Source organism: Festucalex cinctus, unplaced genomic scaffold (genome assembly GCF_051991245.1).
Source record: "Festucalex cinctus isolate MCC-2025b unplaced genomic scaffold, RoL_Fcin_1.0 HiC_scaffold_447, whole genome shotgun sequence".
In the NCBI taxonomy this organism is placed as follows: Eukaryota; Metazoa; Chordata; class Actinopteri; order Syngnathiformes; family Syngnathidae; genus Festucalex; species Festucalex cinctus.
The window spans coordinates 1-15,211 of NW_027520691.1; the positions used below are offsets into that span (position 1 = coordinate 1).

The window sequence follows — 15,211 nt, forward strand, 5'->3', positions numbered from 1 at the left end:
GTACCGTAGCCGGACCGATGATGGATTATTGTTATTATTTAAAATATTTTACATTGTTAAAATGACCTTTAATTGACTGACTACAGCGACACATTTGCAAGTTTTCAAAACTGCCTTTTCTTCTGCCTTTAACTATAACCGTTGGTTTCTGTAGTGATGTATTATTGTGCGTTTCATGGCCATCCAACATAGCCATCCGTTTTCCAAACCGTTAATCCTCATGGAAGTTAATTTGAAAGAAGGAATGAGACACTATCTATTAAAATGCAGTTTTTGTTAGTAACGTTACGATCAAATCAGTCTATAATGGATCCAAATTCTTGTTTGGATTTATTCAAGGCTCTGTTCACTCAATCCATTATGATCAATGAACTATATAATGTGTAATGTTACTATATTTATATTGATGACAGTTTATTATTATGTGACTGCTTGCAATGATAACACTGCCTCACTACACTCAATGTACATATTTTATGTTTCATACACATCTGAGATTAATTACAATTTTCTTCTTGACTCTTTTAGCGATCCACTGAGCACTGTGCGAATTGGAAAGCTGCTGACTGTGATACTTGGATTCCAAACCTTCATCACTGCCTTGGACTTCGACCTTGACTACCTGTCACCATCTTGAGCCCAAACAACATATTACACATAGAAGATCTATAGTACTGCATCACAGAGACTAGAACATAAATACAACAGAACTTGCACTCAACAGCACATTACAAACACTAATATTACTTTAATACTTTTTTTGTGTTTAAAGTTATTTTCTTTTTTTTCTTTTTTTTTCACTTCCAGTTTAACTTTGACTATCTTGGGAAGTTTTTTTTCCTTTTCTTTTTTCTCTTATAGAGAAGGAAGCTGTAGCAGCATGCCGCGGAAGGGGAAACGTTCTGAGGCAGCCAAGCGCCAATGGAAGAAGCTGGACCTTGCTGCTCCGGAACTGAGCCCAAACAGCGCACCCCAGCAGGTACTTTGCCTCTCTTAATCCTGCACTTGGCTGCCTACTAAATGGTGTATTCTGTTTTGAGTCACACTGCTTGGTTCTCAATGTACTATATATTTTGTTTTCAGCCTCGGTCCCCACCTCCTGCCACCACTGATGGGACCACGATGCAGTCTCCAGTGAAGAAGGTATGAGCTTCACGAACATATTTTAATAAGAGTTTCTGTTATTGTTATTATTATTATTATTATTTAAAAAAAATTATCCTAACCATTTGCGCTGTGTATTTAGAAGGCCAGAGTCCGAACTTCAGCTCCATCCAGCCGGCCCTGCACCATCGATGCCCACTCGCCACCGCATACCTCCGCCGTGGCTCACCACCAGGTATGTTCTACAGCAGGCAAATTGCATTAACTTTGTTAATGTGCAGTTGAGGTTCAACGGTACAGGTAGCCTACGGTATGGTCCATACCTCGGCTTTTGAGCCATGGTTTTGATACCTGATTTGTGCATAAATAAAACTGACCCCCCCCTCCCCCCAATTCCCTTTATTTTGCTTGTCAGCAAAAATTGTGTTGTGCAATAAACACATTTTAACACTATGCAGTAGTATAACATATGTATTATTATTTTTATTATTATTATTATTAATAATAATAATAATTATAATTATTATAATAATAATAATAACATTTTTATTGTCAAATGAAGGAATAACATTTTTTTTTATATTGTAAAATAAGCAAGTTTAATGTGTTCCTAGTTAGTTAATTTTAGTTACCATAGATGATGTTCAACTATTGGATATTGATGCACATTTAAGTTTGTGCCTGATTGGTCAATTTCAGCTAAAAGAATAAAAAAAAATCCACATGAAAATTGCATGTCTTTGCGATATGCATTGCATTGGCCAATATTGCAACATTGATATTTTTTTCCATATATTGCCCAGCCGTAGTGTGTTATTTTCTTTTGTTTATCTGCGATAAATATTATTTTTCTTGTTACAAAACCTTGTTTCTAAATGTCAAAAACACACGTCTCCTTTATGTGTTTATTAAAAAACATGCGGACTCGTGGCAAGGGATAATTATTTTTTTTCCCCCGGGGTGCACTGTGCAGGGCGATGTGTCATTTGTTTAGTTTTGTTTTCGGCCTCTTGACTGTTTATGGCCAGTGCGGATTTACGGGAGTCGTGGATTGAATGGCGACGATGGGGCGCTGAGTTCTTCAAGCCAGTCGGGACGAATCAAGCGCGCCGTCGGTCGCACTCATTTGTTTCATTGTTCTCGTGCATCTCTGTCGCTTTCACGTGTGTGTTCTGATGCATTTTACCGGCTGGGGGACCAAGGGTTGGTGTTGACAGGGCTTGGTGAATGTCCGCTTTCCTGTGTTGAAGCATACTGCTGCGCCGAGCAACGCTCCCGTTCAAAATGGTTTAACATATGGGACATGTTACAAGCAACGTTTACAGACAGTAAAAATTCAGTTTGCCATTTTCACTCCCTCGTCGTCATATTTGATAAGGAAGCTGAAATTATTCCACACCACTTCTTCAAACTTTGGTCTGTCAACTCCGCAGCTTGCGCTTGTTTTTCCGCTTCTGTGTGAGTAGGCGAAACCTCAACACTGATTAGACATTAGCTCGCGAGGAGGGCTTTTCTCTAGCCTGCGCGGCTGCCTTGGCTTGCACGTACACACACACTGGCGTGTAAGCTTCAATAAATACAAAATTGTTGCGGACCAAAAACCTGCGGTCCATCAGGGCGTGTTGTCCCGCACAGGGCGGACCGAACGGTCTAGTCCAACACTGAGAACCGTTGCATCCCTAATGTGTAGTAGGGCTGCTAAGATTAATCGACTAGTCACTTAGGAACAAAACAACCGGGCAATTTAAATTTCGAAAAATGTAACCATTACAACATATCTTTGTTTTTAACTCTTATTATGGTGACTGCACACGCCTAAAATTCCAATGATTGAAATGTCTGTTGTATGTTTTAGGTGTCCCCTGTTGGTGCCAAGGCTCTGGTACCAGGTCAGTCATCATTTTACTTACTACACCTAATTTTGCAGCAGTTTTACAATCGATTTATAAAAATTTTCAGATTTTGCAGTTTCATATGCACTCAAAGTGGAACATGTACTTTGTACTGCGCATTGTCAGTAACTGAAGTTGTGAGACTTGACATAGTGTTCTGTGTGTGCATCAATATAGGCAGAGGCTCTGGTTCACGCCACAGGATTCGGGAATGGCCAGTTTCAGCTGTGACTGGGCGGAGGCACAAACTGGTCATTCCAGCATTGAACCAGGACAACAAGGTATGTTTTATAAACAACTCGACCTATAAAACAAATTAACAATTTCATTGGTGCTTTTTAAAAATGTATTAATTTATTGCTTTTTTTTTTTTTTGCTTTTTTTTTTTTTTTAATAGTTTGTCCTGGTTGTTGGTGACTCCCACCTGAGAGCCATTGCCGATGGGATTGTGAAGATGCCGGAGGGACGTTTCCCGTATGCTGTGATGTCCACCCCGGGTGCCAGGGCCTCCGAGTTGCGCGCTGAGGTGCTGAATGTAGTTCTGCCTCGGTCACCCGAGGTGGTCTGCATTTTGGCTCCCAGCAACAACTTGGGCCGCCCCATCGCTGAGGCAGCGGCTGACTTTGGCCAGTTCTTGCACACCGTCTGCAGCCGCTGGCCCAACGTAAGTTCACAGATTTCCATTATATAGTTCATACATTTACATTTCAAATATGTACTTGCATGTTAGTTCAAATATTTTCTGTTTAAAATATATTTGAGCCTTTTCCCATAGTTTAGAAGTTAATGCATATTGTAGGATGGAATATTTAATGAAAGTTCATCTTGCACCAGATGTATTTTTTACTGTTATAAACTTTGTGCAGGTTGTTGTCCTGGACTTTCCCCCTCGCCTGAACGTCGAGCTGGCTCAGCAAGACCTTCTTCGCCAGGAGTACAACCGGGTGGCAGCACTTATGGGTACGTTCCATGTTGAAAATTGTTTTCACGATTAATGTTCTACTTTCCTTACGTCACCTCCTGATCTGATTTCATTTGTGTGTCTCAGCGGGACTATTGAACTAACAATTTGTTTTTCTTTGTTACTATAGGTATTCGTTACCTATCTGTTGCTGGCCACTTCCCGCTGTCACACCTTCACTTGTGGTGTAGAGACGGAGTAAGTACATTAGTTGCTGCAAACAAACAAAAAAAATGTTAATTTTATATGGGCTCATCCTGTCAAAAGTATGTTTGTAGATTTATATTTATTTCTGTTCATGTCTGAAAGGTACACCTCAGTGACAGCGATGGGATGCCAGTGCTTGCGCAGTTGCTGTGGGCTGCCGTCAACCTGCGACTGGAGAGGACTGCACCACCTGCGCCAGCTGCTCCTCGGAGTTCACGACCAGCTCGAGTGTTCAGACCAAAAGTGGTTGTTAAGGGTGAGGTCACTGCACCTCAGCCTTCCAACCCTTTTGACTGGACACTCGTCGGGAAGGCCAAGGAGGTAAACGCAAGTCTAATGTGTTTTTGAAAACCTTAAATTTTATGAATGTCTATTGCAATAATGTCACTTGTCATTTCAGAGCAATTCGGTTGTGGACTCTGAGGTCACCTGTGGGCCCACTGGGTGGATGGGCACTCTCCAGGTTTGTGATGATAATCATAGCTTCATTCAGCCTTTTAGCATGGCACAGGTTAAAATTCCATTTATTTTTTATTTTTATTTTTTTTTAAACAGTGCAACATCCCATTGAACCCTTTGAGGTTCAGCCCACCCATGTTGAAGGCGATGGACAAGCTGGTTCCATCTCATCTTCCCAGCCCTGAGGACTACCCAGTGGTTGCAAAGGACCAGAAGGTATTTCAAATTTCCTTTTTGTTTGCCCTTTGTCTCAACATATCTTTTCATGCCCAAAAAAAAAAGCATGGTGAATTGTGCACTCTTGTAGTAACGATGCGTCACAGTTTTTTTTAATACAAATTTTTTTTTGCTCTTTCTCTTCAGACATCCACTGAGGGGCGCAGACGACGACGGCGGCCAGCCCCCAACAGGACACGGAGAGAGCGCCAGGTTTGTATTGCATTCTTATCAGCCCAGAGATGTCTTACTTAAAAGCACAATCACAAGTTAGTGACGGTTCACACAAGTGCTGTGTGTTAAAAAATCAATCCATCCATTTTCTTGCCCGCTTATTCCACACAAAAGGCAGCGGGGGGTGCTGGAGCCTATCTCAGCTGGCTTTGGGCAGTAGGCGGGGTACACCCTGGACTGGTTGCCAGTCAAACCCAGGGCATGTTAAAAGAATCATTGCGGTTAAATTGGCTTGTTTGTTGTTTTAGCCAGAAGAAAGGCCTGCCCCTGCGGAGTTGCCTTCCAGACCATCATCGCCCAGTCGTCCAGAGGAAGTGGTAGGGACCGAGGACATCGCTTCCTGCTCCGGCATGCCACCACAGCATATTGTTGCAGCTGGGACCGAAGAGGTAATTTTTTTTACTTTTTGTATGTATACTCAACATGTAAAAAAAAAAAATATATATATATATATATTAGTTAGAATGTATGATAATTAACATTGTTTCAATCATTTCAGGATTCTGCTGTGGGACTTGCTCGCCGCACGCTAACCATGAGGGCCACACATTCACAGATGGATGAGAGGTACTCAAGTTTTTCTCGCAACCACCAGTGTACGTGTATGGCTCTGACTTTCTTGGCCTACCACGCTGAGGGGTTTAATTTGTTTAATTCGCTTGACCTTGACAGAGTGCTTGAACGCGGGGACACACTTTACGTGGGTACTAAACAGCAATTGATTTTAGACAATAACTTTCGAAGTGATCACTTAACTGTTGAGGAGATGCCAAAACAAGTCATGACAGACGGCAATGTCTATAATGTACAGATGTATGATCTCAGCGTTGGTTATGTAATAGATGACGGTCATTCACAAAGTGACTTTGGATTGTCTCTTGGAGCTCAACTTGAGTGCTTGTCACAAAATGTCACTCATGCTTTCTTTATTGTGAATCCAGAGTGCTTTGCAGTATTCCGTGACAGATCAGGATACTTTGGGTTGTTTGATTCACATTCCAGATCTGAAGTAGGCTTGCCACACCGAAACGGAACTGCAATTATGATCACTTTCTCTCACTTGAGTGGCTTGGTTGAGCATTTCCGTCAGCTTTTTGAAGGACAAAGCCGGTTTGCAACTTATGAGTTTGTGCCAGTCTCTTTTCATATTGATGCCAGTTCCATTTACAGACATCACGATTCAACTACGATTTCAAACGCTAAGGAAAAGCTACAAATTGAGTCAGGTGATTCACCAACTAAAGAGCTACAAATTGAGCCAGGTGATTCACCAACTAAAGAGCTACAAATTGAGCTTGCTGGTGCGCCAATTCAAGTGCTACATCGTGAGGTAGATGTTGTACCAAATAGCCAAGCAAGCGAAATTAAAGGGGATGAAAATATTCTAGACACCCAGCACAGACTCAAACTGTACCACGTTAAAGAACTTTCCAAACGGACTAAAAATCAGCGAGCAAAACTTTTGTACAGAGAACGCCAACGTATTCTTAAGTGCCAACAACAACTGTCAACTACATCTGATTCTACAGTGGAAACAGTTAAACAAAAACAACAAATCCGCATGTATAACAGATATCACAGTGATCCTGCTTTTAAGGAAAACAAGAAGCTATATCTGAAAGACAAATACCACCACAATCTTGCTTTTCAACAAAAGCACAAGATATTGGTGAAAACGTACTATCGAGAGAAATGCCGAAATGATCTTTCTTTTCAAATTAGGCGTCAAAAGTATGTGCAAGAGAGGTACAGAAAGGATCTTTCTTTTCAAAGCAAGCAGAAAAATTACATGCAAGAGAGGTACAGAAAGGATCTTTCTTTTCAAAGCAAGCAGAAAAATTACATGCAAGACAGGTACAGAAAGGATCTTTCTTTTCAAAGCAAGCAGAAAAATTACATGCAAGACAGGTACAGAAAGGATCTTTCTTTTCAAAGCAAGCAGAAAAATTACATGCAAGACAGGTACAGAAAGGATCTTTCTTTTCAAAGCAAGCAGAAAAATTACATGCAAGACAGGTACAGAAAGGATCTTTCTTTTCAAAGCAAGCAGAAAAATTACATGCAAGACAGGTACAGAAAGGATCTTTCTTTTCAAAGCAAGCAGAAAAATTACATGCAAGACAGGTACCAACAAGATTCGGCTTTCAGGCTTTCGCATATTAGGCGCTGTATAAAAAACAGAAAGGACAGGCGTGATTCAAATGTGCTACAACGTATTCATCACAAGTTAAATTGTGCTCTGAAAATAAAAAAGAAATATAATCGCATAATTCCCCAGTGTCAGGAAATCGAGCAGGATCAGGCAGACTATGTAGAAGACGTCTCTGTGGAAATTAATCAGGACCCCATATATCCAGAAATGGAAGCCGCCATAGCTTCTTTCCGGGAAAGGGTCCGGCATGGGCCGACATATATCTGCACAGTGTGCCACCGTGCTCTTTTCCCCAATCAAGTCAAACATTGCAAACGAGCCAGATACACCAAAAATGTTGATGTGGTGTTTGTGTGCTTGACAGGCCAATTTGTGCATGTTTGTTGTTGCGCTGCCCCATGCACCGTTCCTCAAGAACGGATGCAGGAGTGGATTTGCCAAACCTGTGACAACCATCTGTTCAGAGGTGCCATGCCACCCCAGGCAGTGGCAAATAACTTGGCACTGGTACCCATTCCCGAAGAGCTGTCAGAATTAAATGTACTTGAACGACAGCTCATTGCAAAAATCATTCCTTTTGCAAAGATTGTTGCGTTGCCCAAAGGACAGCAAAGGGCCATACACGGTTCTGTGGTGTGCGTTCCATCAGAGATGGAAGCCGCAGTAAACTCCCTCCCAAGGCCGCGCAGTGAGGCTCAGCTTCTCCAGGTCAAGCTGAAGCGCCGCATTGCTTACAAAGGTTACCAGCATTTTTACACTGTCAACATGACAAATGTCTTGGCAGCACTGAGGAGCCTGAAATGCTTTCATCCAGAATACAAAAATGTATCTATAAATGAAAACGCTCAGTTTGAAAGTTTCCAAGAAGAGGAAGACGAAGGGGTAGGAGAAGAGAACGTCCCTGAGGCTGATGCACAGCCAGGGAGCAGCAACACCCCTGCAAACAAAGAGCAACAGACTCCCCAAGAAAGCCAAGAGGAACTCAGGCCGGGCTTGACACTCGACACCTGTATGCAGCCTCCTGACATTGCACAGGAAAAATTGTCATATGGGGACGGCATATTTAGCATTGCTCCTGCCCAAGGAAACAAGCCGGTCGGATTTTTTGCCGTGCCAAAGCTGGAAGCCATGGCCTTTCCTGTTCAGTTCCCAACAGGACAGAACACACTCGATGAGGCGAGAGAAGTTAAGTTGTCACCGAGTCTGTATTTCAATGCGAGGTTATTCTCCGTTGACACGCGATTTGCCAAAGATCAAAGTTATCTTTTCTTTGCGCAGTTTGTGACAGAAACCCATTTGGCCACTAACAGCATGTCCATTCAGGGACGCAAGGGGAGAGCCTTCACTCGGGATGGGCGTAAAATTTCAAACAGGATGCTTCAGGACAAAGATGAACTGGAGAAGCTCATCCAAAATGAGGAGGCAACGCGCTTCATGCAGCCCTTGAGAGGCACCCCAGCCTTTTGGGAGAGTGCCCTGAGGGACCTCCATGCAATGACCAGGCAATTGGGCAAGCCGACATTCTTTCTTACCTTTTCTGCTGCGGAAATGAGATGGCCAGAAGTAATTGACGTTGTCAAAGCGCAGCAAGGTGAGCAAGGGGACTTTTCCGATCTTGACTGGAATGCCAAATGCGATGTTCTTCGCAGCAATCCAGTCACAGTGATGCGGCTTTTTGAAAAAAGAATGGACGCTCTGATGGCATTCATCCTGTCTCCTGCACAACCCGTCGGTCCAGTAGAAGACTACTTCTATCGTGTGGAATTTCAAGCAAGAGGAAGTCCGCATGCTCATATGGTGCTCTGGATTAAGGGTGCGCCAGTAATTGAAGAAGCCGACCCCAGATGTTGTCAAGATGCTATTGCATTCATTGACAAATACATTACTTGCAAGATACCGGACCCAATTGAGGACCCTGAACTGCACGACATTGTCACCAGTGTTCAGGCACACAGCAAAAACCACACGAAGTCTTGTAGGAAAGGTAACGTTTCTTGCAGATTTGGGTACCCCAAACTGCCGATGGACGAAACCACCATCACGTTTCCATTCCACACAGACACCGAAGACGTCGCAGCGGAAAAGGGTGAAGAAGGTCAGCAGGGGAAGAAGACGGCCAAATCAGCTCGCCTCACCGAAAAACAAAGGGAGGCTAAAGAAGAGCTACAACACATCAGACAGATGCTCATGGATGCGGATGTCCCACAGGACTTGCCAGAGCTTCTCAAAAGGGCCAATATGACCATGGACAACTACAAGGACAGCGTCAACAATCTGACCACTGGAATGGTTGTCATGTTGAAGCGTGCTCCAACGGAAAGCTGGATAAATGCGTACAACCCACATCTGCTGCGGGCATGGAATGCCAACATGGATATTCAGTACGTGCTTGATGACGTTGCTTGTCTCATGTACATGATGTCGTACATTTCCAAACCGGAGCACGCGATGTCAGAGTTCCTCACGTCTGTCGTCAAAGACTTGAAGACAAAGCCTATTGTCAACAAAAAAGACGAGATGAGGAAAATAATGGCGGCGTACTCCAAGCACAGAGAGGTGAGTGCTCAAGAAGCCGTGGTACGGACCTGCAGTCTCCCTCTGAAGAAGTGCTCGCGCAGCATAGTCTTTATCCAGACTACTGAGGATGGCCTGAAATTGAGTCTACCCATGAGTAGACTGAAGACCATGCATCCGGATGCAGACAATGTGTGGATGTCGGGTCTGCCAGACAAATACGTGGCAAGACCTAGAACGCCACTGTTTGAACGGATGTGTCTCGCTGAATTCGCATCCGAATACCGGGTCGTCTATGGAAAGCAGATTGAGGGCAAGAATGTCATTCCCCTCTTTGACGGCAAAGGATTCATCCAGAAGCGGACTGGAAGACATGCCATCATCAGATTCACTCGCTTCTCAATCAAAAAGTATCCTGAGAAGTATTATAGGACCCAGCTTAAATTGTACTTACCCCACAGAGACGACAGTGAACTTACATCGGAAACTGAGAAAACGTACGAGGAGTTCTACAGTGCCGGGGAATCGATGTTGGGTCGGGTAAAGGCTATCGTCGATCGAAATCGCAATCGGTACGAAGGACAGGGAAAGACCGTGGACAATGCAATCGAAAAAATGAAAGAGCTACGTGCGGTTCTCAATGCGTGGAGCACTTTTGCGCCGGAGGTAGAAGTAGAGCGTTTGGAGTGTGTAGCTGAGCGTGAATCGAATCCGGTACAGGAAGACCCACAAGATGAGGTTCCAGCCTACCAGGACGGTAGCGCTGTGGTTTTGCCTGTAGTTGAGGCACCAAAGTTGAGTCCCGACTTTGTGAGGAAGATGTACCGTAGTCTCAATGAAACGCAAGCGTCCGTCTTCTACGCTGTGCGTGACTGGTGTTTGAAGCGCATTTCTGATTGTCACCTCGAGCCATTCTTTTATTTCATCTCCGGAGGAGCTGGCTGCGGTAAATCGCATGTAATCAAGTGCATTTACCAAGAAGCCAGTAAGATTCTCCGCCAGCTTCCCAGGTTCCGTGACGAAGCTGATATGTCCAAGCCTGCTGTGCTGCTGGCAGCATTCACTGGCACGGCAGCTTACAACATCTCAGGGAAAACGCTTCATTCCCTCTTGAAACTCCCCAAGAACCTAAAGCCTCCTTACCAGGCGCTGGGGAATACGTTGGACGCATTGAGAGCAGCCCTTTGCAACACTGAAATTTTGATCATTGATGAGATATCCATGGTCTCCAAGGAACTCTTTGCCTATGTCCACTGGAGATTTCAGCAGATCAAGGGCAACAAGAAACCATTTGGGGGCATCTCCGTTCTTGCAGTTGGGGACTTCTACCAACTGCCACCCCTTGGAAGATCCAAACCCCTCTGCGTTTCTGAGGACGATCTTCTTGACCTCTGGACAGATTTTCAGATGGTCAACCTTACAGAAATCATGCGGCAGAAAGATGACGTTGCTTTTGCCGAACTTTTGAACAGGATCAGGGAGAAGAGGAAGGCGGATCCACTTGCCGATGGTGACAGAGCGTTGCTCACCACGGCTGTCTCGGATGTGCGAGACCTCCCTGCCGATACTCTGCATATCTTTCCCACCAATAAAGAGGTGGATAGGCACAACGCTGCAACTGTGGCTGCTCTCAAATTGACTGTTGTCAATATTCCTGCAGAGGACTACAGGAAAGACCCACGATCAGGAAGAATGGTCATTGTGACCAAAGTGATCATGGGGACAAAAAGGGATCTACCTGATTCCCTTCAAGCTGGTGTAGGAGCACGGGTTATGGTTCTGAGGAATTTGGATGTTGAGGATGGACTTGTGAATGGGACCTTTGGCACAATTGGCAACATTGTTCAAAGCGCAAGTAAAGTGACCTTGCTCGGACTTAGGCTAGACAATCCCGAAGCAGGCCAGAAATTCCACAAGAAAATTCTGGGGCCTACGGATAACTTGGTCTATATCGAACGGTCAGAGGAAAACTTGTGCAAAAAAGGCGTGGTCAGGCGGCAATTTCCCATGAAGCTTGCCTTTGGATGCACGGCTCACAAAGTGCAAGGCATGACAATGAGCTCTGCAGTTGTGTCTCTTAAGCGTGTGTTTGAACCTGGAATGGCCTATGTTGCGCTAAGCCGCACGACGTCACTCCAAGGATTAAAGATCATCGACTTCGATGAATCAAAAATCTATGCCAACCCCAATGTTACGACTGCAATGGACAGTATGAAACACGCTTCTTTCCAAAGTACAAGACCACTGTTGTACTTTTCCAAAATGCCACAATCTGCTTTTCCTACCTTGACCATTGTTCATCACAACACCGAGGGGCTTTCATCTCATATGGAGGACTTGAAGTCTCATCATGAATTGAGACTGGCAGATGTCCTTTGCCTCACTGAAACTCATTTGTCTGGATCCTTTTTCCCCCATCACTTGCAGCTGGAGGGATGCAGCACTTTTGTGCGCAACAGACAGGTTTCATATTCAAATAGACTGGACATGGCCCAAAAAGAGGGTGGCGGAGTCGCAGTCTATTATCGCGATTGTCTTCGAGCGGAGCCCCGTCGGTTTATTCAAAATGTGCTTGACCTGGAATTCGCTGTCATCAGGGTTGACGCTCCTGTCAAGGCTTTGATAGCTACGGTCTACAGGCCACCAAACCTGAATCTTGGCACATTTCTTCCAAACCTTGGAAGTCTCTTGGACGCTTTGGCATTGATGGACTGCCAACCTATTGTTGTTTGTGGCGACTTTAATGAGGATTTGCTTTCAAAGGGAAGGAAATCCATTCTGGACTTTTTTCAATCCAGAGGCTTTTCACAGTTGATCACCCAGGCCACAACTGGAAAGCAGACTCTGATTGATCACATTTACATATCTCAACCAGATTCTTGTGTTCAATCAGGCGTTCTGCACACGTACTACAGTTACCACAGTCCGGTCTACTGTGTGTTAACTTCTTGTGTGATCTCATTGTAGATCACTTTGGGCTTTGATGGTCATGGAGCTTGTGATGTTCGCTTGTTGTGGCTTTTGTGACATCTACCTGATCTTGGGAGGTGTAGGTTGTTTGTGTTGGCGGCTTTCAGGCATCCAGTGATCATGCAGTAAGTGTTCACTGTACTTCATTTGCGTTTCATTAGGCTGCTTCACCGAGTCGGGGCAGAAACCGTCCACTTTTGCATCAAAATATGTATATATGTGAAAAGTATAAAAACATCTTTCTCGTTCGTCTTGAAACTCGCCAGGATGCATCATCTGAACAATCCTAGTAAAGTTTTTTTCTGAATATTTCATTTGATACATTCGCACTTTTCTGGACACTCTAAAAGATGTTTTATTCATGCAGTCTGTCTTTCTCAAGTTGACCCACCAAAGGTACTCCACATCTGTTTGGGTCACAGTGGATATTTTTCTATTGTTTGACATGTATACTCTTGTTAAGGGCACCATTTTCATAATTGTGCCTTTACAAATGTTGTTGAGCCTTTCATACCACTGCTCAAAAAAGGGGGATACTCTACTTTAAATTGTTAACACTGAAATGCTAAATCCTTTTCTTGTTGAAAATTGGCATCATAACAAAATTACACTCGAAATCAGAGCGGCCAATCATGTTTTTAGTACATAATATTTATCATAGTTCCAAAAATATTGAGCTTCATATTCAATTTAAGACCTGGGATATGTCATAGAAGCGCTTCCTTATTTTGAGCAGTGTCGTATAAAGGTACTTTTAATCAGTGTGCTTTTCTGTTAGCAGGGCATCGTTCAAGAGAGACAGTTCAGGACTTGAATGTTTTGTTTATGTTTTGTTTATCCTTCTTGTGATTGTGACTGAAACACAATGATAAACGTGTTGGTGTGAGTCAACAACTGCGATGGTAAGTGATGATTGATTATTGAATTGATCTCGGCAAACATGGGACAATAATTATTTTTTTTCACATGCAATACAGGTGGATGGAGCACAGCAACGGGCACGACTTGACACGGCCAAGGATGTTCAAGTTAGTCACATTACTTCACCCTGACAATTGAATCACTTTGAAATTGGTCATTTAATCTCGTCTACTATTACATTCTACAGGATTCATCACTAAAAAAGGTCACGTGTATTGGCTGAATATTCATATTAAGTTATAACTGTTCTGTTCAGCTGCCTATCTTCTAACAACTTGTTCCTCTGTGTGCTCAGGAAACGATGAAGATGACGCTCGCCTCACAGTACCAAACATCTGGCAAGATCCTGTGGATAACTGTTCAGTTCAGCTGCCTATCTTCTAACAACTTGTTCCTTTGTGTGCTCAGGAAACGATGAAGATGACGCCCGCTTCACAGTACCAAACATCTGGCAAGATCCTGTGGAACAAAGACCCAAAACGGCTCTTTTAAGAGCTACTTTTACATCTACTTTGGAGTAACATTCCTGCAAAATTGATCAGCACCAACGTGTCTTTAATATACAATGCACATTAGCATGCTGCTAACTTAGCATGCTAATGCTAGCTTGCTGACTGATTGAGAGGTAAAGTACACCAACATTTGACAAACTGTTCAGTGCAATGCTAAGTTAGCACGCTAATGCTAATGTTAGCTTAGCATGCTAATCCTCCTGCAAAGTTAACATGTAGGAAGTGACCCAGAGTGCGTTCGGCTTTCCGCCTTGCGAGAGTCAGCAGTCACATCCAAAATTTCCACGGGAAATTTTTTTTTCTAGTTATGTGACTGCTGCGAAGCAGTCACATATTAGTATCCATCCAGGAAAAGCGTTTATTATTATTATTATTATTATTATGTCTTATTCTTCACATTTTTTCAGACGAAATGCGGGTCGTACCGTAGAACGTACCGGCACAAGTGAGGTATCAAAAGATGCGTCTCGATTTGACTCGGCGGGGTACCATTTTTTTTCGGAATTTCGAGTTACCATGGCGACGCAATTCCCCAAAAAACCCCCCAAAAAGTCCCATAGGAATGAATGGAGAAGGGGAAAAAACCTCCACAAATTTAACACCTTTTTCGAAGCCACGCTGCGCGCACATACATTGACCGACCGAGACGATTTTTAGCTCATTTTGTTGCAATTTTTCCCATCTTTAGCTCTGTGTTGAAATTTTTTTTAAGAAATGTAAGCGCTCCCTCCTGTGCGGGTTCAAAGACAGGGTGTGAAATGAAGAAAAAGAGGCTCTTTCCATTAGTGTGTATTGCGTTTGCTAGAGTGGAGCAATCAGCGCTAGAGTGGAGAGACAAAAAAAATTCTTTCCAAAAATTTCACTTCAACTCGTCACCGTGGCCACAATATTTGCTCAGTAAACATCAAATTTGGATATTTTGTAGTCACAAGGGTCTTCTTTCTGACAAACCCACTTTTGTGCGGCAAAGGTGTCATTTAGTACCTTTTATTTGACTTGAAGCGAGGGGAAGTCGCACTTTTTCGCCCATTGAGCCCCATGTTATTTTCGCCGCCTTTTTTTGTCATTT

General features: G+C 43.5%; 1 protein-coding gene and 1 long non-coding RNA gene across 3 annotated transcripts; one reads left to right on the forward strand and one right to left on the reverse strand.

Annotated features, from left to right (window-relative positions):
- Positions 1 to 27: 27 nt before the first annotated feature.
- On the reverse strand, positions 28 to 14,784 carry LOC144011881 (uncharacterized). Its single transcript, XR_013282085.1, has 3 exons — positions 4,273 to 14,784; positions 4,099 to 4,171; positions 28 to 3,650 (listed from the first exon to the last, which is right to left on the reverse strand). It is a non-coding gene; the product is annotated as an uncharacterized LOC144011881 (long non-coding RNA).
- On the forward strand, positions 396 to 14,505 carry LOC144011879 (uncharacterized). Of its 2 annotated transcripts, XR_013282084.1 has the most exons (15): positions 396 to 979; positions 1,084 to 1,143; positions 1,247 to 1,339; positions 2,960 to 2,993; positions 3,174 to 3,277; positions 3,394 to 3,660; positions 3,863 to 3,956; positions 4,088 to 4,155; positions 4,267 to 4,485; positions 4,565 to 4,627; positions 4,720 to 4,839; positions 4,987 to 5,052; positions 5,322 to 5,462; positions 5,573 to 13,525; positions 14,301 to 14,505. XR_013282084.1 is itself a non-coding variant. In XM_077511702.1 (14 exons), the coding sequence occupies exons 1-14, from the start codon at positions 881 to 883 to the stop codon at positions 12,704 to 12,706; spliced, it is 8,562 nt and encodes a 2,853-aa protein (XP_077367828.1). In that variant the 5' UTR covers positions 396 to 880; the 3' UTR covers positions 12,707 to 14,304. The 2 variants fall into 2 exon arrangements, 1 of the variants encoding a protein (XP_077367828.1); XM_077511702.1 differs by having other exon boundaries at positions 5,573 to 14,304.
- Positions 14,785 to 15,211: the final 427 nt, after the last annotated feature.